General features: G+C 39.1%; 2 protein-coding genes across 4 annotated transcripts; both read left to right on the forward strand.

The window, feature by feature from the left end:
- Positions 1-100: 100 nt before the first annotated feature.
- Positions 101-10240, forward strand: kdf1b (keratinocyte differentiation factor 1b). Of its 2 annotated transcripts, none has more exons than XM_031741701.2 (4): positions 101-348; positions 1271-2222; positions 2324-2410; positions 8525-10240. In XM_031741701.2, exons 2-4 carry the CDS (start codon positions 1277-1279, stop codon positions 8617-8619), a joined length of 1128 nt encoding a protein of 375 aa, XP_031597561.1. In that variant the 5' UTR covers positions 101-348; positions 1271-1276; the 3' UTR covers positions 8620-10240. The 2 variants fall into 2 exon arrangements, with proteins under 2 accessions (XP_031597561.1, XP_031597560.1); XM_031741700.2 differs by having other exon boundaries at positions 104-334.
- A 3101-nt stretch (positions 10241-13341) lies between these two features.
- On the forward strand, positions 13342-19213 carry nudc (nudC nuclear distribution protein). Of its 2 annotated transcripts, XM_031741728.2 has the most exons (10): positions 13342-13480; positions 13932-14064; positions 14748-14825; positions 14935-15144; positions 15259-15330; positions 15448-15561; positions 16598-16792; positions 16885-16968; positions 17078-17196; positions 18901-19213. In XM_031741728.2, the coding sequence occupies exons 2-10, from the start codon at positions 13990-13992 to the stop codon at positions 18950-18952; spliced, it is 999 nt and encodes a 332-aa protein (XP_031597588.1). In that variant the 5' UTR covers positions 13342-13480; positions 13932-13989; the 3' UTR covers positions 18953-19213. The 2 variants fall into 2 exon arrangements, with proteins under 2 accessions (XP_031597588.1, XP_031597587.1); XM_031741727.2 differs by lacking the exon at positions 13342-13480 and having other exon boundaries at positions 13855-14064.
- The last annotated feature ends 7823 nt before the right edge of the window (positions 19214-27036 follow it).

A 27036-nucleotide genomic window follows, 5' to 3' on the forward strand; every position in this document is an offset into this window, starting at 1 on the left:
TTTTATCATTGCCTTCCTGAGAAAATTTAAGACGCCCGTGATGCGCTATTATCGTACAAAAGATACTAAATTACATTGACAATTTCACGTACATTTTATTTTGTAAGTCACTTGCAACCGGAAGACCAACCTCTAGCTGTAGCTACCTGGTGCGCGTCTTCTACCTTGACGCTCAGGTACACAGATTTGGTCGAAAACTTTGTTGAAACTGGCGTTTTTGGGCGAAATTCATACACGAAACGTTCGAAATGGATTACAATAAATAAATGTGTACCATAAAGTGGAGAACCTAGCAGTAATTCGGGAGACGGCTGGTGGACGCACCGTGTAAACTGTGAGTAATGTTAGGTGAGAAAGTCCTCTAATGGAGGAAACAGCCGCAATGACAAGTCGCCATGAAAGTGAAAATAATGTTTGTATTTGAGAGGAAATTCGACCCCATATGTTCCTAAAGTTACCGTGAAATCGAGTTTGTGGTTAGATAAAGACAAAACCGCAAAACTATAGTTCCGTTTGACTTGTTTTTTTAAAAGCTAAGTCATACTGTTGATAAATGTCCATGCGTATATCGTCACAACACAGGTTGCCAAACACTACTGAAGAATTGCTTCATTGGGAGTTCATTGTCGTTTTCTAATAAGATTAATGTACTAAATAAATAAATAAATAAATACAAATGTAAAATAATTAGAATTTATAATTATACCTTTTTTTAAATTCGGCATTCATTCGTCTTTACTCAGGTTGTTTTAATGACTGGCGAAATAGTCACACTTGTTGTTAAATTAATTTTAATGAAGGCTTCTATTTTAGTAGATGTGGGATTCAAATTTATAACATATCCATCGAGTAGCCTTCATCATTATGTGTTCGTAATGAGTAAAAGGAAATAACTCTATAATTCTGAAATGAATATAGGTGTGAATCACCGGGAAAGTGTACTCACTGGAGTTTCAATTAGTATTTTGTGATCTCCATGACATCATGCTGTATATTTGATATAAGAACGGGTAATTGTGTCTGACTGTGTGTACACATACTCCGTAAAACCTGTTGGGCTGCATTACCTGCCACCTGCGGATATTAGTTTCACGTTTGTTTTGAAGAGAAATGCCCTCAGGTGCTTAGGAGCACACTTATTTCCTGCTTGACAACGTGGATTTATAAGAAGCATTTTGTTTAAGAGTGCTATTTCAACCCTGTCTCATCATTTAATTGAACCTCAGATGACCAGTTTTTCTCATTTTTGTTCTTGGATTTTCTGATGCAGTCAATCATGTCTGCTGGCACCTCCAGCAGCCTTACGCATGGTTCAGGACGTGGCGCAGGCCACAGGCTTGGACCCAGCCGGAGCAACAGCCAGGGGTCATCCTATGAAGAGCGTTGTGTGGACCCAGTTGAAGACAGAGCACGAAACTCAGAGACAAAAGGAGTCCACAAAGCTGACCTGAAGGATGCTAATGGCAGACAGTATGAGACCATTGGCTTCATTCCTGGCTCAGCTGAGCCATCCACTGCAACCCAAACCTGCAATCCATGCGCTTCTCCAGGAAGCTGTAGGACTTTTATATGTAGCATACTTACTTGCGGCCTGTACAGGGTCTGCCAGAACTCCATCCTCGCTCCATGCCTGGCACCGAAGGAGAGTTCACCAGATGAACCAGAGAGGTTGAGTCTCCAAGCTATGAACTCAAGAGACAACAAAGAAGAGTACACTGCAGAAGAACCCTGGCTGGAGGATCTCCACATTGCTGGAGTCAAAGTGGACAGCGCGATAGAGTATTTAGGTGCTAAAACCAATCTTTCCACTTTGCCATACGTGCCACCTCCTGGTGTTCAGACACTACCGAGCCACCAGTCCCTGCATGAGTCTATAAGGATTGATGACTGGGAGGATGGGGAGGAGGATGTGGACTCCCTGATTACTAAGAAGCTGCTGGAGCTCTACTCTGAATATCAAATTGAAGAACTGGCCCGGTGCACCTCTGACTCGGTGTTCCTTAAAAAGAGCAAGGCCATCAACCAGCTCATCAACTCACTGGCTGAGGAGCATAAAATGGATGAGCAGGAGGCCGAGTGTCGGCTGGTGCGTGGAATCATCCGCATTAGCACTCGGAAGAGTACGAAGAAGAGGCCACACATCTCCAGGAATGAGAGGACACTGTCGGACAGCGGAAACGAGACGATGAGGGAGAGCGAGTCCTTTTCAGTGAGCAACAACAGTAAGTCCTGACCGACTCCTTTACTACAGAAATATCAGTGTTCCCGCCGGCATCTAGGAAATGCTTCAAGTAACAATCTCATTTTTCTCTGTCTACCTAAGATGACTACAAATCAAATCCCAATATCCAAATATCAGATTTGACCTCCTCTGATCAGTGTGCCAGGGAGATTTGGCGGAACAATGGAGGTAAGAAATCTGCACTATTCAGCTTTGTTGAAAGTTTCTTCTAAACGAGCTATTCTGATAAAGTCAATTTATTAGACTAGCTCCACTATACAATAGACGATATAAGCCATTCAGTGTTACAAAGTAGTCAGAGGCTTTACTTAAATAAGAGTGCTAGTAAATAGAAACTGCAAGTAAAATCCGCAACACTGCTGAGAGATATTGCAGTCATGGGGTTACATAACATTCTGAGTGGTTTATTCATTATCAAGACTGATTATAGATGCTTCAGTCACCATGTGGTGACATAGATGAGGCCTGCTAAGGCTCTTCTATGTACTACTTACTATATACTAGAAGTAGGATGTGGGAGGAGCACAGGATTCAATTCAATCATTCAAGCTTTTGTTTTCTTTTCATTTATACTTTCTGTACCTTTTCTGTTTTAGAGCCTTTATGGATTAAAAAATAATGTGCATCAGTGAATGTTACAGTCACACTTTGTCACATTTGTGCAGTTTAATCTATCAGTCAGTCAGGAACAGACATCTGCTGTTTTACACCAGTCAAAAAGTAGCTTTTGGAGTAGTTGCGTCATTTCTATTGAGTTGCTTCACTAAATTTCAGTGAGCGTGGAGCCCTTGCAGGTGGGGCACTGACAACTAGGTAAACAGTATGAAGTGAAATTAGGTCAGTATTTAAGTAATTTTCCAAATTATTTTGAACGCTTTTTATTGTTAGTGATTCATAAAAAAATATTATTGGGGCATGAACGTTTTGTGCCTTCAGAAGCGGGCCATGCCCGAACAGGCTTGAGAACCACTGCTTTACACTGATAGTTCATCCGTGCACTTTATGACTGAACAAAATTGTTAAAAATCTTGCTACCAAACATAAATTACACTGGCAGGGTGTTTGGATTATTTAGATAACCAAAAAAAAGAAAGCTAACATTTGTGATTTTTGACTAATCAATGTTTTTCATGATCTGGCTTTACCAATTATGTGTTTTTGTCATTAACTGGTAACTGAGTTCAGGCAATAGAAAAGATTTGTTTACAAATAGGTTAGCACTAAATTAAATATTTACAAAGACTAAGGAATACGTTTTTTTTCTAAAAGCATTTAGCAATTGGCAAAAATAAGATTTTCTCACACCTCACACCTTTGTTTCACCTTTCATTCTCTTTTTTCATGGCCCAATTCATATGTAATTAAGTTTATTATCACAAATCAAATAAAAGGGAATCACTGGGAGTTACAATAGCTAAATAACACACGCTAAATTGTATCAAAGGTGTATTGCTTTATTCATGGGCTAATGTGAGATTCTACATGTGGGGTACAGTGTAACAATGAAGCATGGGGGGAATTCACTAGAAAGAAGACCTGTAAAAATTTGTTTTGTAAGCTGCAGTAGATTTGTTTTTTTGCATACAGGCTGTGATCACCTGAGCTGTGCTGTAAGCTCTAAGCTTTATTGCTCTTCGTAGTGTTAACTGAATTCAGTAACAGTAATCGCACAGATAAGCTTAAAGAGATAAGCACAGTTTCACTTGGCTTGGTGTAACTTTGACCATCAAAACCATAGCTTGCCCTGCACCAGTACAACATGCATTGCTGTGAACTTTACCACAACACTGCAAACTAGCCACTTTAGCCTGCAATGAACTGTACTGAACCCTCTATATTTTCGTCCAGCCTTATAATAAAAATATACACTATAGCTATACATGATGTTTGATCCAATATCTAATTTTAAAACTCCAGCATACTTCAGAACCGTACCTAAACATTAAATTTCAGATTTATTAGATGCAACTGAGCACTTTGAAAATATTCCCTTATATTCCTCTCCTGTCCTCTCGTTCTTACCATTCTTTCCATCTTTGAGAGTGAACTTCTTGCATATTTTTGTCCTTAAAAATAATGGCCGCTGTACTACATATTGTGGAACTGTTTGTGTTTGGTGCTGGGCTGTTGGAAACATTTTCAGATGGCTGCCATTTATAAACATTACTCCACCTATGCTTGTTTGTTTTTTGTAGCTCTAGCCAGAGTGGCAAATTTGCTGGCATCAGCAATGACACAGTGATGAGAACATAAAATGGATATTAATATGGATCCCACAGAGTTAAATTAATCTTTTGCCCAAAATGACCACAGTTTGCCAACAAGGGGCTGATACTATTGGCTCAGACTATCCACTATGAACTGAAGAATGGAGTGAATGGAGATAAATTGCAAAAGTGGTTCTGGACTGAACTTATTTCAGTATTTTAACAGTCTTGTTTTTTTCTTACAAGGAAGATAAAGTTGCACATAATACTGTAGCATTGTGCTGTACATAGATTGGGTGGAATGAGATTTGCAGCATATTGTGATAGAAGCATTTCACTTAATTTCCCTTAATTCAAATAACTAGTTAATAACTAATAACAAATAACTAACTTATAATCATGGTAAAGTCACAACAAACATTTCAAACAACTTGGTTCGTTGCAGCCAAAAGTTCCTGTTTGATGTATGGGATTTAAATTACCGTATGAATGCCCAGAAAAGTGGTTTATGGTGTGTCATGTCACTGATACTTACAAAAGACTATTTTAAAACAAATAAAACACCATTAAAAGTTATTAAAATATGAACTGAACTGCAGTACTGTGTAGCACTGTTTTAGCTTTTCTCATATTTCTTTATATTTTTGAGGAAAATAGGTGCAGCGATTTATTGAAACATGGGTAAACATATATGGAAATACCATGTGCAAAGCAAAAGCAGAGTGTACACGTCTAACAAGTTTGGAATGACTACCTTTATTCTTTAAAAAAGCCTAAACCATGTTAGGGAAGCTTTCTTGTCATTTTTTTAATCTACGGGATTCTTGAAAAACACTCCAAAGCTCATGTTTGGATGTTTGCTGCCTTTTATTCCATTTTTTTTATCAACTTGATCTCACACTGCTTTAATAATGTTGAATTCTGGGGAGGCCAATCCATGCCTGACAGTGACTCCATTAATGCTTTTACTGCATTAGCAGTGGGTTTGTGGTCGTTAGTGTGCTAAAAAAAAAAAAATGAAGTCATTGCCTGTTAGATGATTTTCAGATGGTTTTACATTGCAGTATCTTAGATACTTTTCAGTGTTCATAATTCCTACAATTTTGATAAAATTCTTAACACCACAGGCTTAAATGCACTCCCATATAGTAATGTTGGAAAAATTGCACAAAAATATATTTTGACTTTAAATAAGGGTATGATCATGATATGTTGTACAGCTCTTCTGTAGTCATGGTCTACTTTTTGTTGAGTGGCACTGGTTTCAGCAGATTTTGATTTTTGGTTTAAAAGATTTAACATGGTGGTTAGCACTGTTGCCTCACAGCAAGAAGGGCCTGAGTTCGATTCCACCACCTGGCCAGGGCCTTTCTGTGTGGAGATGCATGTTCTCCCTGTGTTTATGTGGATTCTCTCCGGCTCCCTCCCACAGGGGTTAGGTTAATTGGTCATACTAAATTGTCCGTAGGTGTGAATGTGAGTGTGGATGGTTGTCTGTCTCTATGCGTTAGCCCTGCGACAGACTGGCGACCTGCCTCTTGCCCTTTGGTAGTTGGTATTCCAACTTTTGTCTTGTCAGTCCACAGAATATTTTCTCAGAAGTCTTAGGGATCGTCAAGATGTTTTTTTTAGTAAATGTGAAACAAGCCTTTGTGTTCTTTTCAGTCTGCAGACCAACAATGGATGTTCTTTCTCTTTGTCATATTGTGGAATCATGAACACTGACTTTCAGTTTTTGAAAAGTTGTTCTGGGTTCTTTTGTGTTCTTTTGTGAGCCATCGGTGCAGTCTTGGAGTATTTTTGATTGGCTGGCCACTCCTGGGAAGGATCACCGCTTTTGCAAGTTTTCTCCATTTGTGGAAATCATTGGAGTATCAAAGTCTTAGGAATGCCTTTGTCGCCCTTTCCAGACTGATACCTGATAGATGTCCATGACTGTTTCTTATCAGTTCTTAAGTAACTTCAGATCGTGGCATGATGTGTTGTTTTGTTTTTGGTTTTTTTAGATCTTTTAGCCAGCTTCATCTGAAATGTTTAAATAAATTTTATTAAGCAACACAGAGTGTGTGTATGTTTTGCAGAATTTGAATCTGAGCAGAGAGTATAGCTCTGTACAATTAAGAATTTGTCCTGTTATTTCTATCAGTATTTACATCATCAATAAACACTGGTTCCACTGGCAGCCATTCATCCCAATGGCATAATGTTGTATGTGGTATGATAATGTGGTATGCCTTGGATCACTAGATCATGAGTCATTTCTGTCCTTTTTAATACTTTCCTCATCATTCTGGTGCAAGTTAATCTTGGTTTCATCTGTCCAATTTTATTTTTATTAGGTTTTTAGATGTCTAATTAGCACTTCTGTTCTTGAATGTAACCAGTGGTTTGCACCTTATTGTAAATTATCTGCATTTCCATTCATGAAGACATCTCTCGTTTGTAAGACCTTGAGGGTTTTTGACTTGGTTACTTGTTCTGAAATCACATTTTCTTATATTCTGTGGTCTTCCGGATCTCTTTGGATCTCATATTGGCAGATCCAGTGAAACACCAAGAAAACAAACTTCACATGATGATGAAACTGATTATCAGTCAATTGTTATTTTCAAGCTTCTAAAAATGAGGTCCTAAAAAAATAGCTGTCATTTCTGAACTGTTAATTCAGGACTTATGTTGAACCTTTTGAATTAAAACTGAAAGTTTGCACTTCAATCATATCTTGGTGTTTGAGCCAGAAGCAAAACTACAAAACATATCATGCAGTTATGTGCTTATCTGTATAACATTAGCAAGCAATTTTCATCTTTTATATAAAGAAATATACATACAAGTTTTAAGTAGGTAAGAAATACAATTCAAGAACATTTTTAAAATTGTCCACATTTAATGGACCATCCATCTAAAAATTTCAACAAAATTTTGCATTACAATGTACAGGTGACAGAACCATGGAAAGGTACGACACCATCACATGTGGAACTAAGCAGTAGTAGCACTTGCTGTGATCTTGAAACATTTACAAACATATATTTCCACTCCTGTGTAGAAAGCTTACACCACTACACCAAGAGTAGCACAGTGGTTTATTGAAAATATGACTTCTGTCAAGTTTTAGACATTTCTATAGCCATAAAATGAATACAGGCCTTTTGACACCAAGCACTCATGTTTCTAAGTAGATGGTGATTCACACATGAGCTGAGAAATGAGAAAAGGAACTAACAATAATCAACAAAACTAAGCAATTATTAGGACCTTTAACAGCAAGTGGTGTTTAGGTGTGAAAGGCACCGCTCTGGGTGAGCAGGTGGCGTGGACACCTAATTTTGTGAATGCAATAACCTGAGAACAAGCAATGTAGGATCTTCAAATTTATACGATAGGTGCATCTACTAAAAATCTTGGTGACCTCAACCTCAAGGACAAAGATAAAATATTCTGAAAAACTTGTGAATGCAATACCTCACAAAGCAAGTTACCTAGGCTTTTAAAATTGATACCATCTACTAAAAATCTAGGACGAGTTTGAATCTCAGCGACCTTGAGCTCAAGGTCGGAGGTCCAATTTTCTGAAAACCTTGCGAATGCAATAACTCACAAACAAGGTGACGTAGGATTTTGAAATTGGTATGTCTACTAGGAGGCTGAAGGGTAGCACTGGTGGTTGCCAGTATTGTTATTTGATTGTGTCCTTCCCTGCAGTGTGAGTGCTGCCTGTCGATGAGTGGAACAGTGTGAAACCATAGTCAGGATTGTGTTTTGCATAACCCGTATGCTGGTTTAAGTGCATCCTCTTCCATTTGTATGTGCAGAGAAACAAACACAACAGGAAACCACACAGCAAACTTTACTCTTGTGTGCCAAAGGTACCTAAAAAACAAGTACTGTTGTGTTGTTGCCATTTTTGCTTGCAATGATACTGAAAGTATCAGTTTTGGTGACTTTACTCTTACTGCCACACAAACATTATGTGTATTGTCTGATTTATGATATGCAAGGAAGCAAAATGAGTCTGCCATGTTTTCATGTTCATGCTCATGATGACCTTTCTTTCTGTTCTGTGTTCTTGCAGGTCACACTTCTAGTTCCCCGACATCATACTCCACTTCACACACAGAGACAAATTCTTCAGGTGTCCCGCTGATCCGCACCTATGTGAGAACATGATTCACTCACCACATTTTTCTTTATTTGTCAAACTGTGTCCAAAAGGTGACATACGGGACGTCGAAAGGAGACCCTACTTGCACACAAGTGCCTGGCTGAGCCAAGCTGTTTGCAGAGACCGTGGCTTTGCTGTGGCAAAAAAGGAAAATGTGAAGTTTCACATTGTCGGAAGGACTTCAGTGAACTCAGGGCTCTGTGTGTAGATATTTCTGGTTCATAAATGTTATGTTTGTGTTTGAAGGATTGCTTAATGGGGAGCTTGCCCTGCAGGCAGACGTCATCAGCAGCTCTTAGGTGTTGTATCATACATGTTGTATAACCGTCCCCTCGTCCTTGAAGGAGTTAGGATCCTAAGAGCTCGCTCTCATTTTACTCTTAGATTTAAAGTTTGTCGTTGGTGTTTCTGTTGTTTTGCACATTTCACATGCCTTCATTATCATTGATTTGATTTGATGAGTATATTTTTGCTTTCAGTTTTGTGGTTATGTCGCAAATATATAGTTAATGAGTCTACATAATGTTCTGATAGTTTCCAGAATTTGAATAATTTCAGATTGGCTAAGGGAAGCACCTGGTTGGTGTCACTGCATACTTTCTATGTAGAGGAAAAGTAGAGTTTTCATTGTAACTGTATTGTGTTTCGTTAAGTCCAATTGGAAATACAAGTTGAAGGCTGCAAAAAAAAAAGCCTTCACCTGTCTTTTTTTTAATATTTCATATCATTAGTTAATATTCAGACAACATGGAATGTGTTTTTTGTTTTGTTTTTTTCAGATCAGTTTATTATTTGTTTCAAAACATGAAGTTTATACCAAGCTGATAACTCAGAAGCTCATATCTTAACTGTGTGTTGGATACATTTTGATTGTGACTGTTTTACCGTTTGCTTTCAATTATCAAATATTATATGAGCCAGCGTGATCTGCAGCTACACTTTAGGTTGTATCGTGTGCCGTAACTTATTAGCGATGTTTATCCCAAGCTGACTCATGAAGTGAAGGTGTGTTTTCATGACAACAAATGTAATGGCTGTATTTACCCCCGGGTCCTGACGGGGATTTTCCCAGCTGAGTCACTGAGTCCATTTTTTTTTTTTCCCTTTAGCATTATCAGTTTATGGTTACAGTTGTTAAGGAACATAACTGTAGTAATTTAATACAAATGGTAAACTAGTTCACGTATTCCACACAATGTGTCACCCACGATCTGTTTTACTTGCATGTGTAAAGAATAACAATTTTTTGTAGTCTTTCTGTAAAATCTACCAGAATACTTGAGGTTTTTGTAGAGCCCAACCCCAGCATGGTTAGAATGGAATGATGGGAAACTTGTTCTGGTTTGGACCATGAAGGCCAAAATTTAGAAGAAGTAATGAATTGCTGACTATATCTATCGAACTATACTTCTTACTTTACTGAAAGGGTTGAATTGTCTGGTGAAGCCTTTTGCATTTTGTTGCTAATGACACATTATAGCTGTAGCAGATCGAATGTTTGGGTGTTTCTCTTTGTTTTGTTTTTTTGTTTTTCAGCAGAAATATGTTGTATCAGGAACTAATTTCTGATATCAGATGTGTCTTTTTTAATAAACCAATAAAGATTATGAAGTGGAACAAAAACAGGATGTTTTGTTTGTCACATAGAGTATGATGGCCACATGAGGGAGTCAGAGCGTGCATTATTTTTGACAGTCTTTTCTCTCTTTCTTTCTCTGCTGGAGTTCCTGCATAATCCTAGCTAAGAATAAGATCATGTGTTTTCAGATTTGTTGTTTATTTATTTAAGTATAATATTGACATAAGCAGCCATTGACAGTAATAAGGGATTTGTGATTTTCGTGACATTTGTATGAACACTACATTAAGTCTTTGTGGACAAAAAGCATCTCTCTTAATAAATGTAACATTTTTGTATTGCTTACAAGGTTAGCTTATTAAAAAAATGTTGTACTCACAAATATACAATGATTAGTGTATAATTATGTCTTCAAACAAATTGTTCACAGCCATCTTAAAAACAGTGGAGGAGATGGACTTTGCATTTCCATTTAATCGCGTTTTATGTAACTAGACACCGGCCACATAAGTACTATGCCATAAGTTACTTTTCATTTAAAGATCACAAATAACCCTTTAAAACTCTGTATTACCCTTTAACAAAGAGATATTTTCATCATCTCTTTCTCTTTAGGTCTTTTTCCCTCTCCACCACTGCTCTCTTGCACTTAAATTGCGAAGGATAAGAAGTTATAATTCAGTTCACTGCAATCTGCAACCTACTGATATCTAGCAGTGGTATTTTACACACTGTATCTTTAAGCCCTAAGCTCATGCACAGATGTTCACTAATCATATCAAACAAATCCAAAAGGGAGCGACATAAAACAGATCCGACAGATATCAGACACAAGAAAATCAAAGTAGAGACAAACTAAAAATAATGAAATTTCATACAAGAAATTGACAGGAAAACAGCTAACTTACGAAAGGAATGATGTAAGCACAGCTAGGGGAAGGTGAGTACACAGGTAATTGCTCAGGTACTGAAAAGACAGAAAACAAAACAAATAGTGTCTAATAGGATATGTTTGTGCATTTAACATTTAACATTGAATTTGACATCTGACTATGCTAAAAGCTATGATTAACGGGAATGAGCACACTCTGCTATGTTTCGCATCTAATGTGTTGTGGTCGTACTCCCCATCCTTTCCAGCTCTATCACATTTCCCCCTCTGTTGTCGTCAAATAATGGATTGCTCTTGAGACCACAGTCACCTAGCAATATGAAGCAAACAACCGGGGATCAACCTCATTAGCTGCCAAGTATGTCTGGACTTGTGTCTCCATTAAGGCGAAATTATCGCTGCCAAGACACCGTTATGTAGTCTATGCACCGCATTTTAGTTACCTACTAGACTTTGAAGATGAGGTGTGCTGTATGGTGCTTACCTACAGAAAAGAGAAAACCTATGGAAAACACTGAAACAAGACAAAATTACAGTATGCACTGTCTGCTATGTGCTATCTTCTCCTATATGTATTGAAAAGCTACTGAATATACAAGAGGGAAATTAATAAAATTATTCAACCAATAACCACATGAGCCTTTGAGACAACACAGTCTTATATTATATTATATTATATTATATTGTCCTATCTTAGCACTGCTGATGCTGTTTTTGCTATTCCAGCCTTTGCTGTAAACTTTTAAAGTGGTCTTGAGCAATAGTTCTAGTTTTTCATTGTTTCATTCAGTGGGGTTTTTTGTTTCTTTGTTTGTTTGTTTTGTTTTTGTTAAGTTACTTAAGGCTAACCTATGAATCATTTAAGCATAGAAAAAAGCATTTAAGAGATGAACCACTATTGGGAACCACTGTTGTGTCTACACTAGTGCTGTCAGCGTTAATCTCGTTAAAATGATGTTAACGCCATAACCGCATTAATGTGGCAAATCTCCGTTTGTGAGTTAACGCGGATCGGCCCATGCGTGGGGCTGCATGGCGTCAACACGTTAGTGAGCTAACCGCGCTAACACGTTGACGTCGTGTGGAAGGAGTTCAGTGAGGCCATGGAAAAAGACTTTCAGTCTGTGGTGAAGTGATTCTGACAAACCATCTGGTGATTCAGGAGGGGAAATTAGTGCTCTGCTCACATGTGAATAATGCAAGTGGAGTGGTGCTGACTTCAACTGATATAGGCAAGCAGTGGAAGAAATACTTTAAGGACCTCCTTAATCCCATTTACACATTTTGTGTAGAGGAAGTAAAGTCGAGTGGGATGATTGATCCAACACTGGGGGCAAGTTCACTGAGGTAGTTCAACAGCTCCTTGGTAGCAGGGTCTGTGGGGTGGATGAGTTCTTTAAAACCTTGGCTGTTGCAGGGCTGTCTTGGTTGACACGCCTCTGGAATGTTGTGTGGAGATCTGGGGTGGTGCGTCTGAACTGGCAGACTAGGGTGGTGATTCCTATCTTTAGGAAGAAGGACCAGAGGGTGTGCTCCAACTACATGAGGATCATACTCCTCAGCCTCAGTGAGAAGAACTATGCCAGGCTACTGGAAAGGAGAGTTCATCTACTAGTCGAACCTCGGATTCAGGACGGACAACAGTTTGAGGCCATTGTCCTCAGCTGGAAAAGGGTGGAGTGCCCACTCCAGGTCAGGGAAAAGATTCTGCCCCAAGTGGAGGAATTTAAGTATATCAGGATCTTGTTCATGAGTAAGATGGGTAGTGCAGGTGCAGTGATGTAAACTGTCTGTTGTGATGAAGCGAGAGCTAAGTGTAAAGGCAAAGCTATTGATTAACAGGGGATCTACATCCCTACTCTTACCTAAGATTACAAGCTTTGGGTAGTGACTGAAACAATGAGATCGCAGATACAAGTGACACCAGTAAGCTTTCTCAAAAAGTTGTCTGACCTCTTCCTTAGAGATAGGATAAGGAGTTTGGTTATTCAAGCAGGTTTCACAGTAGAGCTGCTACTCCAATGTGCCTAGAGTGCCTCCGAGGTGTTACAGCAGGGGTGCCCAATCCCAGTCCTCAAGAGCTACTGTCCTGCAGCTTTTAGATGCATCCCTACTCCAACACAGCCGAATCAAATGGTTTGATTACCTCTTCTGTATGCCACCAAGTTTGGCAAAGGCCTGATAACAAGCCATTCATTTGATTCAGGTGTGTCTGACCAAGGATGCATCTAAAAGCTGTAGGACGGTAGCTCTCGAGGACTGGGATTGGGCACCCCTGTGTTACAGGCATGCATATCCTACCAGGAGCAGGCCCCAGGTAGACCCAAGACGCACTAGAGATTATTTTTTTCAGCTCGCCTGGAAATGCCCCTGGATAAGGTGGAGTTTAACTAAGGTTGGAAATTTGACTTTTTATATTTTCATCTTACTTTTTATGGCATATTTTATACTTGTTTATGTCTGTGATTGTGTTTTAAAAAAAGAAGAACAAGTAGCTGCTTAAACCTCCATTTTCCAGCAAATTGCACCTATTATTTCTACCTATCCGCGATAACATGGCAGCAGGCTAGATTTTATTATTATTTTATTCCAATATGTTAAACGATTAGCATTCAACTGAATAAATTTTAAGTTTCAATCATGGATCCGTTCTCTTCTCTAGAATATTCTTACTCTTCAAATAAGCCCGAGTCCCGCCCTAAAACAGCGCCTTCCATTTATTGGGTGCCTTAGCTATCAATAATAGTGTGTTGCTCCAATTGGTCGAAACAAGAGCAAGAAGGGGGTTGTTTCCAGGAAGTGTTCAGCGTGACTCTCACAGAACAGCTTTGCTTTCTTTCTAACAGAACCTGCTTTGCTTGATTTTTGCGCCGGTGTTCCGATTCCGTTTCTCAGTCAGTCAGCATGGGTGAAGATGAAGAAAAATATGACGGCATGTTGCTTGTTATGGCGCAGCAACACGAAGGAGGGGTACAAGAGGTAAAGCAGTGCATCGCCGTGCTAACATGCTAAAGCTACTGTACTAACGCTAACGTGGTTAGCCTGTAAGCTAGTATGTACACCGTGCCTATGAGCAGTCACAAACACGCACAAAAAAAATGAATGTTTTTAACTGTTTTGCAAAGTTTAGAAAATGATTTTGTTATTAATAACCATGGCTTTCGTGGACTAGCTTAGCTGCAAGCTGCGGAGTGTTCTGGTGAATTTGGCATACATGTGACTAAGAAGGCAGCACAACTTAGCAAAAAATGAACTTAGTTCTGTTTGAGCATGTCTATTAGATGGTCCATGTTCCTGATAGAAACTGTTAAAAGTAATGTTCGTTCTACAAGTAAGTTTTGTACTGTAGTAATGTGACGTTGTGCCCTGGACGGGTGAAGGTTCTGGAAGAAAATATATTTGCTAAAAAGAGACCTGCTGTTATGAGGAAAAGGTGAAAGATGTGATCTGGAAACTGATGAAGCGAAATGAATGTTTGGTTACAATGATGTATTTTACGAGTGGTGATCACAGAGACACCCGTCACAGAAAAGGAAGGCTCTCCCATCCAAGCAGTAATTTATTTCAGTCCAGTCTCGTCAACACAGTCATAAGTCCATAATAAAGCTGTAATCTGTTATATGGATTTTGTAACTTATTCTTGACCTATTTTCTATCAACAGTTAGTAAACACATTTTTCAGCTTCCTCCGCCGCAAAACTGATTTCTTCACTGGTGGTGATTCAGGTGCAGCAGAGAAGGTGAGCATTGCTGTTCCATCTATACCTCGTGTCACATTCAAGATTTCAGTGATTAACACAGAACTCCACCCATCCCTCAGTTTTAATTGAAATCCCCTATGTTCTTCAGCTCGTCAAGGATGCCTTTGCTCACCACAGCAAGTTAGCGCTGAAGGCCCAGAAAGAGAAGCAGATGAAACAAGAGAAAGAAAAAAGAGAAAAAGCTGAAAGAGCGGCCAAGCTTGCAGAGGAGGAGAAGAAAAAGAAGAATGACGACGGTCCAAGAATCCAGGAGCTGACAGACGAGGAAGCAGAGAAGCTTCAGACTGAACTTGATAAGGTGAAATACGGATTTTCTCATTTTCTGTCACCAGTGTGTCTCTGAAACGGTTAACTTAAACTCTGAACTGTTATGTCGGTTACTTAACTTTATGTCTGGATTTTTTTATGCTAGAAAAAGAAGGAAGAGGAGAATACAGCGGCGGCAGCAGAGATGTCATCTGACAAAGCCGAGAAAGAGAAAGGCGTGAGTGAGGAGTTTGACATGTACCTTATTACTTAGTGTTGACTAAGCAGTAAAATGAAGTGCGCTTAATGTTTTTTTTAATTAACGCTTATTCATGTTCATTTTCGTTTCCTTCAGTCGGACTCTGAAGGAGAGGAGGATGAGAAAGACAAAGATAAACTGAAGCCTAATTCGGGAAATGGAGCTGACCTGCCCAACTACAAGTGGACACAGACCCTGTCTGAAGTTGATGTGAGTTTTTTCTGGTTTCAGCATCATGCTGGACTTTACCTCTTCTCAGCTTGTGTTTACTGAACATCTGAATGGTTCTTTGAGCATCTCTTACCCCTCAGCTTCTCACCATACGTACAGCTCCATCATAATGTTGTTATTACAGCTCAGTAATGTCACCTTTGCCTGAGTTTGCCAGGTGGATAGCACAATATTAAAACCATCTTAATGTTTCCTGTGCATTGCCCTGTGCCTCTTTCTTTCAAGTGATGTGTTTCCTTAAACAGCATGTGCCAGAACACATTTGTATTTGTTTTCCATTGGACTCTGCAGAAGGGAAAAATGACACTGCTCTTTTTATGTGAATTCTACATTATTATTCCTTCCAGCTTTATTCAGATATGCCAAGACTGTTGTGGAAAGAGTCAGAATGCATACAGAATACTGGATAAATAAAAGGTGCTGGAAGTTGTCTTAAATGTCTTTTAACATCTGCCATTACATTTGAGTACCACCTAATGTGTTTGGGGTTGTTATAGCAACATGCGAGAAAGTTCCGTGACATCATTTGTACGCGACACAAGTGCAAAAATGGAGGGTGTCGACCTAATCTTATACCTCCTGCTCGGTGCATGACTCAGAGACCACAGTGTTGTTTCTTGTGTGGCCATATTCCTCGTTGCCGGGTTTCAAGGGCAGTTTTAATTTTCGTAAGGCGACACTGTCATAAGTGATTGGCTAGTCAGTGGTACCACACAATCAGTGGCATGCAGTCTGTTGGAATCACATTATCAGATCTACCGAGATCACTCCAGCTCATTAGGTACTAAAAAGTGCCTGTTACCAGATACTACCACTTACTGGAAAACCCTAAAATTCAAGTTGAGCCTGACAGTTTTGAGTGGAAAAAAGGTTTTATTGGAGAGCAGTGGAATTTCTTTTCTTTTTTTCTGTGCAGACGAGAGTTTTATAAGCTTATAAGAACACATGTGCGCCTCTACTTGTGATTTAGTGCACATGTGTAATTAAAATATTAATGATTAAACTCCTCCCACAGGTGGCAGTGCCCTTTAGTGTGAACTTCCGCATTAAGGGCAAAGATGTAGTTGTGGACATCCAGCGGCGATCCATCAAAGTGGGCCTGAAAGGACATCCTCCAGTTATTGATGGCCAACTCTACAACGAGGTGAAGGTAGAGGAGAGCTCCTGGCTCATCGATGATGGCAAGGTGGTTACTGTCCACTTGGAAAAGGTAAGAAGACGTGTAGATGTGTGGCACACTGTGGAATTATTCAGTCAACTGGAGAGAGAGAGAGAGTGTGTCAAATCGTATTTTGATTTCAGATTAACAAAATGGAGTGGTGGAGCAAGATCGTCACTACAGATCCTGAAATTAACACCAAGAAAGTCTGTCCCGAGAACTCAAAGGTAAATGCAACATTCACTCGAACTGTTTGTTGTAAAAGGAACTAAAAGATTACTGACAGGTGTGGATCTTTCTGCTCCTTCCTCACTGTGCGTGCTTCCTGTTCAACAGCTGTCAGATCTGGATGGAGAGACGCGTGGTATGGTGGAGAAGATGATGTACGACCAAAGGCAAAAATCAATGGGCCTCCCTACATCTGAAGAGCAGAAGAAACAAGATATCCTTAAAAAGTAGGTTCCAGTGTTGGTGCAAATTTTGTGTCTGAAGGCTACAGTAGACGCTAATAAACATCTGAATAATGGAGCCGTCTACTTTTGACCCACACTGTGGGTAAAGTAGGCACCAGTTTTTAAAAATTAAAGAAGGATCCAAACAAAGCTGCAGGAGAGATGATAAAAAATGAAATGTCATGAAACTAAGTTCATCACATTTTAAAGACGGCAAAAAAAATGGGGAAAAAAGATGGGAAAAGAATCAGTTGCCTTCACGTGAAATTGCAAAGATGTTTCTCCTGCAGGCATGTTTTGATAGTGTAGTGAAATGAACTGATACCACTGAGGAAAAAAGTTTGTAGTATACTTTGGAAATTAGTAATAAAATATAAGTAAGTATATCCCAGTCAGTGAAATTGCCAAGAAACAATGTTACAAATAGAGCTGCAGTAACATGGTGTGTTTGTTGAGGCAGTAATATTTAAACAGTAGGTATCCCAGTATCCATGTCAAACTGGGTCTGTGTGTGCGGTACGGTAAAGATGACGAGTCTATCATGTTTGAATCCGTACATTAGGGTTCTTCAAAGGAAAGTTAACATGCACTTGGAGCTTTATCCAAGAATTTAATGGCACAGCCTTACTTCTATCTAAAAGATAGACTTAGCTTCTGGATCTTAAAAATTAAGCCTTAAAGCTGCAATCTTTTTAATGACCACCAGGGGGCGATACTTGTCTATGGAAACATCAGCCTCAGGCTTGATTTTTGTGTGCTCAGTCACACGTTCTGGGTCATTTTGAATATAAAATGAATTCAGTTGTGTTGATTTTTGTCAGTGTGTCATGATGATTAACCACGAAGAGCTCATTGATTTATGAGCACATGAACCCAGTTTTGTTTTTGTACACAAATAATAATGATATATGAAGCTTTCAATTTCACAGCAATCGGTTTAATAAATGGAAACTTTGTTTTAGGCAAACAATAGATGGTAACAATTAACATGACACAATTTCCTGTTTCTTTGTTTAAAAATTAACTTAAACGAAATAGATTGGGTACTGCTAATTTTCCTCTTATAAAAATTCGTCCATGTAGGAATTTTCCTGAGTGGGGGGAAAATAAAACAAACAAACCTCAGACTGATGTTTCAATGACTGTATGAGTCAATGGTTCCTATGCAGCTTATTACTGTTTGTTGGGAATGACCCCTTTCCCTCCTCTGCTGTCTGCTGAAGCCCACTTCCTCTTCTAGCTTGTTAAAACTGCCTCTGAGGATCTTGTTTAATTTTATAAAGGTTAAACAATACTACCATAGGGAGCGCTGTGGAGGTAATTGGTCTCAGAGTTTCTTTAGTGACACAAAGGTCAAATTGTGTCTGTCCAATCAAACATGTTGTGTGAAGGTGTCATCTCAGACGAAGCGTACAGCTTTATATTCTTAGTAGAATTAAAATAAACATTCGCTTTGCAGCTGCAAACAGCAAAAAACAAGGGCTTTTCCTCTGACCAGCCTGGAATACAGAAAGTTTTTAGAATAATTTCACTTCGTAGAAATGTGAGATAACAGATGTAACGTGCTCTGTTCCTTCCAAAAAACTTGAACCAACTGTCATGATCCATAAATGAACGAATCTCCCATTCACTGACTTCACAGGCTCACTGCACCTCGCCTTCTCACCTTCCTTTTGTTTCTGACTCTGACACCTTCTGTCTCTGCAGGTTCATGGCTCAGCACCCAGAGATGGATTTCTCTAAAGCCAAATTCAGCTGAGGCTTTCTGTTGTCAGAGGCTTTAGATTCACGGTTCATGTAAATGACACCGGAGCTGACATCAGGCACCAACCAACTCCCCCTTCATCTCTCTACTTGGACATGCTTGTGTTGACGTGCATGTCTGAAGTGCATAGATTCATGTTTAAATCTAAGAGTTTGATAACTGTAACAACAGTGTTCTTCCTTTGCATGTTGTTTCCATATTTAAAGATGTGTCTGGATTTTTTTTTTTTTTTTAATAAATGGATTTAAAATGTAATTGAGTTCTGTTTCTGAACCATCAGCCTGAAGGAGTGCGATCATAAAACCAAGAAGCCTTTTCCTGCTCCTGCTGTGTAGAATTTGGATGCTCACAACACTGCAGTTCCAGTGCATGAATAATTGGAGCTAATTTATCTGAATTTCAGGGGTTGGACCACATCTTGGAACCCCAAGCGCTACAAGCCGTTCGTTTTGCTTCGTGCCCCACCCTCACCCCCTCTTTCAATTCATTCACTTCTCTAAAATGGACCTAAATGAGGATGTGGTCCCAGCTAGTGAAATGCAACGATAACATACAAAGGTTGAATAAGATGTTTCTTTTCAGCCACAAGAGGGCAGTGTCCTCGTGAAAGATCAGGAGAGCGTATCAAAGGCTGAGTGTTAGGTAGTTTTTGAATAAAGGAGGACACATCCTATCAATCTGATAGGAAACAGTAGAAGATGGCATTTTATATTTTAACTTTAACTATTACGAAAGAGTCACTAAATAGTTAAAATCTTAATTCTGAGGTAACAGTGAATAAGGGTGTAGCCAATTACATGGAAGGTTTTTTTTTTTTTTTTAATAATAAAAACATTTTTTTGAAGTTAGCTTTATTTTACCTCATTATACTTTGTAGTAAATGACACATAAATATCGACTATATCTGTGACCACATATGGATTAATGAAACGGGAAATCGCACTGTGATGAAAAAGCAGAAAATCCTTTAAATAAATTGTTATTCAGTCAATGCTCAGATTTGTTTGTTGTTTGCAGCCAGAGCAAAAATAAGCATCTGTGTGTTCTTGAGCTAAAAATAAAATGTTTAAAAATCAACTCTTTCATCTTGTAAGATAAAGTAACTGGACTGGCTCTTATATCGCATTTTATTCACGATGCCTCACTCACACAAGGAACTTTTTTCTGTGCTGACGTGCTGTCTAACATTCTCACGTTCACACTTGGATGGATGCATCGGAGAGCAACTTGGGCTCAGTATCTCACCCACGGGTATTCGGCATGCAGACTGGAGCAGCCATATATACATATAATTATTCTAACTAAACTCCCTGACTATTAGATGACCTGCTCTATCTCCTGAGCTACAGCCACCCTAATTATATTCTGAGTGGTTGTGTTTGCAAGTTCTGACCAGTTATATATTGTACAGATGTTACAGAGCAGCCAAAGGTGTTTCCACTCTTGTGTCTCTGTACTGCAGCCATCCATCATCTAACCAATCTGCCAAGTTCTACTCTTGAAGTTGTTGGTGCTGGGATGCAAACGGTGCTGCTGATAGCAGTGAGAAATAATTAAACATATTAAATGCATCCATTAAACCACATTGCTCTCTGAGGACTATCAGCCAGGCTATAACCAACAAGTCAAAGGCAGGCTGTCTTACTGAGACCACGCTGGATATCATGCACCTCTGCTAAATGTTCCTTCCCTCAGGACCAGTTTGCTTACAAGTCTTTTCAGCTTGTGTGACTGTCCACAGCTAACTGGACTGGGCTGTCAGGATGGTGAGAGGCTGTCAATATCACTACAGCTACCAGAGGGAACATACATTAGCTTATGCTGGTTACCAGCTCCTCCTAATGTGTGAAATAGCTCATGTAGTTCAAAAACACTGTGCAGTCAGCAGCCTCATCAGGCTATCAGGCCTGCTGTCTGCGGACCGCAGGTAACTATGTCGGAGCTTACATTTTTCTCAGTAGTTTTCCTGCAAGCTCAGTGCCCTGTAGGAAAACTACGGGGCACTGAGCTTTCATTTATACTGTCATGGCTGTCCAGTGGTTGACTGGATGGTGTTAAAGTAGCAATCACAAAATCACAAAGTGGCCAGCTTGAATTAGAAAGCACCGAGCTTGTTTAACACTTATACCAACTGTGATAACCTTTTCAGCTTTGAGGCTGATTGAAGAGAACTTTAGACAAGCGAAATAGTTTTTGGTAACTAGACCCTCCTCATTATTAACAGTCAAATATTCATTAGTGCTTTAAATGCCATTTTTATTCTGTTCCCAGCTTTATGTCTCCACTCTCTCCATTGTGAGTTTACACCCTGACATAGTAGCAGGTTGAATTCGATTGGTGCCATATATTTTAGTGAGAAATGTCTCTCTTCCTCTTTCTATCTAAGCCATGTGACGTCTGAGCTCAGTCAAACTATAGACGAAGAAGAAGAAACATAATTAATCTGGAAAGCTCTCTGTCAGTGACCAGTGAAGTGTGGGATACACAAAGCTTCAGGTCACTTTGGTCGCTGGCCATGTCCCAGTTTTTATGCCACTGGAAATTTGTATTACACATATTTGCATTGCATTCACCAATCAAATTTTAAAAAATGGAGCCTATATAATACAGTGTGGTCTATTAATCAGCTGCCAGAGCTCATAATTCTATGAAAATTACTATTATCCTAATTCATTTACATCTTATTGCCTCTGGTTGTCTTTTCATGTTCAATATTTTTGTATCAGCAGTTTAGTTTTTGAAGTTGCTCCATCCTGGTCAAAGAAAGTCACCCTGAAGACTGATGGGACTGTGGTTGGGTGGGGCGGTGGTATGACTGTGCAGGGGCTGAGGGCACGGAGGAGCCAGAATCTGCTCAGCTGACAGCAATGTCTCACCAAGGTACCAGAATTTCTTCATTAACAAAGACACACAGACATCAGAGGGACGGGGTTGGGGTTCTGGGGTGGGCGAGGCGGGCGTTCTGCAAACACACCTCCTCACCGCTGCACTGACTCGCTGTTCCAGACTTGGCGACTTGTTTTTTTGGCAGCAGCCTCTCGTAAATCAGCCACGAGGCCCGTAGCACAATGTGACTCACCGTTGCAGTCATGGTGTTTGTGAGCACTGTTTCGCCTTCTTCCGTAAGGCTAATTGGTGGAATTATTCCTGGAAGTGGAGGATGGATACGTGAGGGTACACCAGGACAAAGATGGGATGGGATTAGGAGAGGCTGTCAGATTTTGATGTTCATGGTGCATTCATAGACGATAAAAACAAGTTTGACATTGCCTCTTGTCTGCATCCAGGTTCCTTAAAATTATAAAACTTTATAATTAGACCTCTCAGAGCCAATCCAGCATGTGGATGTGTTACTTAGAGTCCTCCATCCTCCACACCTGGGTGCTGAGCACACTCTGTAAAGCGTATTTGGAGCACACACTTCCAGGGGCGGAGAGGAGGCTGATGTGCAAAGTCAAACTCCAATTGTCAATTAGCAAAGGCCAACACAGGCTGCAGGCTCGGGCGTACAGAGCAGATCAGCCATCGTGGAGGACAAAGGCTTCAGTCAGCAGAGGGTCCTCTGGCCAACACACACACACAAACACACACACCTTAACTGAGAGGGCAGAGAGGGCCACTCAGCCCAGCAGGACATGTTTACCACTCCAGACTGAGCAAAGACCAACAGCAAACATCCTCCCCATCAGGTCTGGACAACTGCTCATAAACACACAGACACACACACTCACACTGAAGATGAAAATTAGGGTCCAGTGAATTTTTGCTATTTTTTACATTTGTTTGTTTAATTTGTTTTGTTTGAAAATATATAAATACTGTACACAGATTAGAGTCAGAGTGTGTTTCATGCTAGTGTTGCCAAATATAACCATAAATCCTCGCAAAATGTCTGTTTTTCACTGGTCCAGTGAGAAAAATGTCTAAAAACATGATGTGTCAAATGTCATTTTGACAAAGCTAATTTACAGCTTTATAAATCAATATGATCTGTTGCATATACCAAAGTTGGCTCAAACATGTATGCATTCAGTCCAAGAAGTGGCTCATTGTGTCTCACCTGAAGAGAATTATCACCTGATCCTGATCCTATAGCTCTGCAGTCTTTTAATGTCTTTTACCTTCTTTCTTTAGTTTTCCGATCCTACCAGCTCGGCTTCTCCTCAGACACTGCTGATGTGTCAGATGTCTGATCACCTGCTGCTGGAATATAACATATTTATAACAACAGTAACATTCTTGTCTCTGGCTGTGGCTCAGGTGGTAGAGCAGATCAGCTACTGATCGGAAGGTTGGTGGTTCGATCCTTAGCTTCCCCAGTCTGCATGCCAAATATCCTTGGGCAAGATACTAACCCCGAGTTGCCCTCCGATGTGTTCATTGCAGTATGAATGTAGTTTAGGTTGCACTTGAGTTTCGAAGTGCTTGTATGAGTGGGTGTGAATGGGTGAATGAGGCATGTTGTATAGAGTGCTTTGAGTACTCCAGGAGAGTAGAAAAGCGCTATATAAGAATCAGTCCATTTACCATTCTAGGAGCTCACTTTACACTTTTAGCCCATTCCAAGGTGGTTGATAGGCAACTTGATGATGTCATAATATATTGTGCATAACTATAAACTGTCAAATAAAAATTATACTGAACAGTATAATTTCTTAGATGTTATAGGTGCATAAAGGTATGAAACATCTAATTTTAGCATGTTGCTAGGCAACATAATGAGATTTGATACAGATGAGAACCTTCAGAGACCTAAGATGTGCTAAGTTTGGTTGCTCAGTTCCTGATCGTGTACAAAAGTTAGCGGTCAAAGAAACAAACAAACAAACACACAGAAACACAGATATTGTGTATTCATGGACACAGAGTAGGAGGATATGCAAAGGTTTTGTGCACTGTTATTATTATTATTAATTTTATTAGTAGTAGTTGTAGTAGTAGTAAAATTAGTATTAGTAGTAGTATTAAATCCTTCATTTAAAAACCAGTCAATGAAATGAAATCTGGATTTTTTTCAAGAGAGCTCTGTGTACAACGAATACAACTTTAAAATAGATAATACAATAAATACACAATAGATTTTCAGTATTAAGAAAATGTTCAAGAAGTATTTGTGGTCATAAACATAACCCTTTAAATGCTATAATGAAATAAGAGAAAGCAGGTTTATATGTTTGTAGCTTGTTAAATTTGTAGGCAGCAGAATCACTGAACTCAGTTCCCTTTAAGTTAAGTGTGAATGAGAGGAACAGCTAATGTGAGAGTGTGTGAGAGCAGGATTAAGTGGGCATTTATGAAATATAGCCTAGAGATGAAGATGCATGAATGTAAATAATCTACTGCAGACAGTAAACTTTGTAACACTTTTACACGTGTGTACACAGAAGTCAAATTTTATCTGGATTTATTTCCACACTTCATATTATATGAGAGCTGCTGCTATGACAACTCAATTTCCCTCTGGGATGAATAAAGTCTCTGATTCTGATTCTGACAAGTGAGTCTGGCATCAGGTATTTCAGATACACAACTTTAGTTCTGTGACCTTGAAGCATTTGAATATGGACAGAAAGCTGGATCATTTCTAAATAGCATTCATGCTGTTACATCTAAATGATATTGACTTTATCTACGAACAAAAAAATTATCTATCTTGTCTTTTAAAAAAACAAAGGTGATATTTGTGGTATGTACCAAAAACCAGCTATACATTATTGGGTATTATTTATGTATGAGGTGAATAACAGAAGTCCAAGAAAGGACCTCTGCGGAACACCTGTGCTACTGTGTGCTTAGTTCTTCATAAAACCATTTACCTGACAGCTCATCTAACCCAGTGATACACTGTAAGGGCCAGGGTGCACAATGAAATCAAGAAAATGGAAATATCATTAACCTGATTATTCTCAATACTCTCAAGTATAAATAATAAAATTGGAAAAAGTCCATCTGTGTCCATTTGTTGCATGCAGTAAGCCCGTATGGTCCTGGATTTGGAACAGCAGTAAAGTGGAGGGTTGGGAGACATCAACATTTTATGACGGGACCTTTGCTGCCGCGATCTGCCCCACCAGCTGTGGGTCACATTGCTGCTTCATTGCTGTTTGCCTGTGGCCCCGTGACCCGCCAGCCTTCATTTGCACCCCGGTGAGGACCACTCCATCACTGTACCGTGGCCAAAACCTCCATGGGCCTGACACACACACGCACGCACACACACACTACACCACTGACATCATGTGTGTGCAAGCCCCTCAAACCTGGAATTGGGTTGATTCAACCAGAAACCTGAATCATAAAGCTAATTTGGCTTTTTTGTGTGAGTTCACTGGAGCTGTAATTGTTTCTTCTTTTTTTTTTAAATTTACACTTTGATATTAGCTGTGGTCCCAGCTGTTATTCAGACCCACTTTTCCAGCTATTGTAAATCTTGAGATTTCTCTGTATATAATTTAATACATAAATTTAAATACTCTTAAATGAGTATTTACTCATTTATGGAAATTTAACAAACTTCTTATTGTTTATAAACACAAATTCATTCACTTTATGAATAATTTATAAACTATGAAAGCCTTTTTTTGATTTACAGTTACTCACCTATTGTGGGATCAACTGACGATAGTGCACAGTGCACATTATCATAACATGATGGTTCAGAATATGCTGCCAAATGAAAAGCTTGGTACAGTGAATAGATTCTGGTTTTGTTCCACTGTGTCCCTGCTAGTATTACATACCTAACTTTGAATGAATGGTTCCATTAATTAGCATATCCCAGTGTATTTCATTCAGGTGTTAGCATTTTGGGTCCATGTTCTTTGACTTTCCTCACATGCACTTCTGAAGGTGCTAACTGTACGTCGCACATTGATGCAGATTATAACAAAAGGGTGCCAGTGATGGTAAATACCCCTTATAAATTTCTGAAATTGGACCATCAAATCATCTTTTCAGTCACGCCAGAGAAGTCACATTCACTTTTAGTACAATCATCTGGTCGGTGGTATTTAAAGAAAGGTTGTGTTACGGGGCCAGAAGTTCATGAGGTTTAAAGTTGAGGGCAAAGCGACACAAAGTTACACCTCGAGAACAAAACCTGTAGGGTCTAAAATAAGAACGGGTGTTTGGTACATTAGGAAACCAGTGGTTTAATCAACCACTGTAATTAACAATAAAAAAAAATCAGCCAGTGGCACTTCTTTGGTTTATGTAGTTTACAAATTAAGATTATATCCATCTTTAATCTCCTAGGACCTGGCGTCCACATATGTGGACATCACATTTTGGGTTGTCTAGAACAAAATATTAAATTTTGCTATACAAGGGCCTGATATCCACTTACAAGGACATTATACTGCCACTATTCTATCGAAATTTAAAGCGAATGTCCTCATATGTGGATCTCATTTTTCTCAGAAACAAAAATTAGGTTAAAAAAATAAATAAATAAAAAAATCATGTAATTCTTTGTTTTTACATTCATTAGGTCCCAATCAGCCCAAATAGCCAAGAGAAATTAAAAATGCAGCCACTGAAAGAGTTCGGGTCGGAGGTTAATTTGTTTATAGTTTTCTCTCTGTGCTGAAATGAATATATGTTATATTGTTGTACATTAACATGAGGTGCCAAGAATAAAAAAAGAAGGAATATTTGAGAAAACAAACATTTATAATTTATTATTAAATGACATAAATAAAACTCAAGAGAGTTCACCAGATACAAATAAGAAAGGCTTATATATACAGGCACTTGTGTAGGGGGCATCTTTTTATTCCCTTACAAGATGTAGAAGGCACTTATGTCGCTCAGTCTGAACACAGAACATTTATATTGGACTCACAAAAGGCACATTTATATGAAAAAACACAGGACATTAATTTATTCTATATACACACATATACACATTAATATTAGCAGAACCTTTCCTCTTATACAGTTAAGAATACAAATGAAACGATTGAAGAAGTCACTGGGATGAGTGACGAAACCTTTGCAACGCTCCATCCAGATGAAGGGATACAAGTTTGGGAGATTTCCTTACCTGGATGATTAGCGTGCATCAAGATACTGTTCAG

Source organism: Oreochromis aureus, linkage group 22, assembly GCF_013358895.1.
Source record: "Oreochromis aureus strain Israel breed Guangdong linkage group 22, ZZ_aureus, whole genome shotgun sequence".
In the NCBI taxonomy this organism is placed as follows: Eukaryota; Metazoa; Chordata; class Actinopteri; order Cichliformes; family Cichlidae; genus Oreochromis; species Oreochromis aureus.

Excerpts from the sequence above, each read along its gene's own strand:
- kdf1b (XM_031741701.2), top strand. The coding sequence starts at position 1,277 with ATGTCTGCTGGCACCTCCAGCAGCCTTACGCATGGTTCAGGACGTGGC. Across the intron at positions 2,223-2,323 it reads CTTTTCAGTGAGCAACAACA|ATGACTACAAATCAAATCCC; the intron begins GTAAGTCCTGAC and ends TGTCTACCTAAG. Across the intron at positions 2,411-8,524 it reads GATTTGGCGGAACAATGGAG|GTCACACTTCTAGTTCCCCG; the intron begins GTAAGAAATCTG and ends GTGTTCTTGCAG.
- nudc (XM_031741728.2), top strand. The coding sequence starts at position 13,990 with ATGGGTGAAGATGAAGAAAAATATGACGGCATGTTGCTTGTTATGGCG. Across the intron at positions 14,065-14,747 it reads ACGAAGGAGGGGTACAAGAG|TTAGTAAACACATTTTTCAG; the intron begins GTAAAGCAGTGC and ends TTCTATCAACAG. Across the intron at positions 16,969-17,077 it reads TCTGTCCCGAGAACTCAAAG|CTGTCAGATCTGGATGGAGA; the intron begins GTAAATGCAACA and ends CCTGTTCAACAG.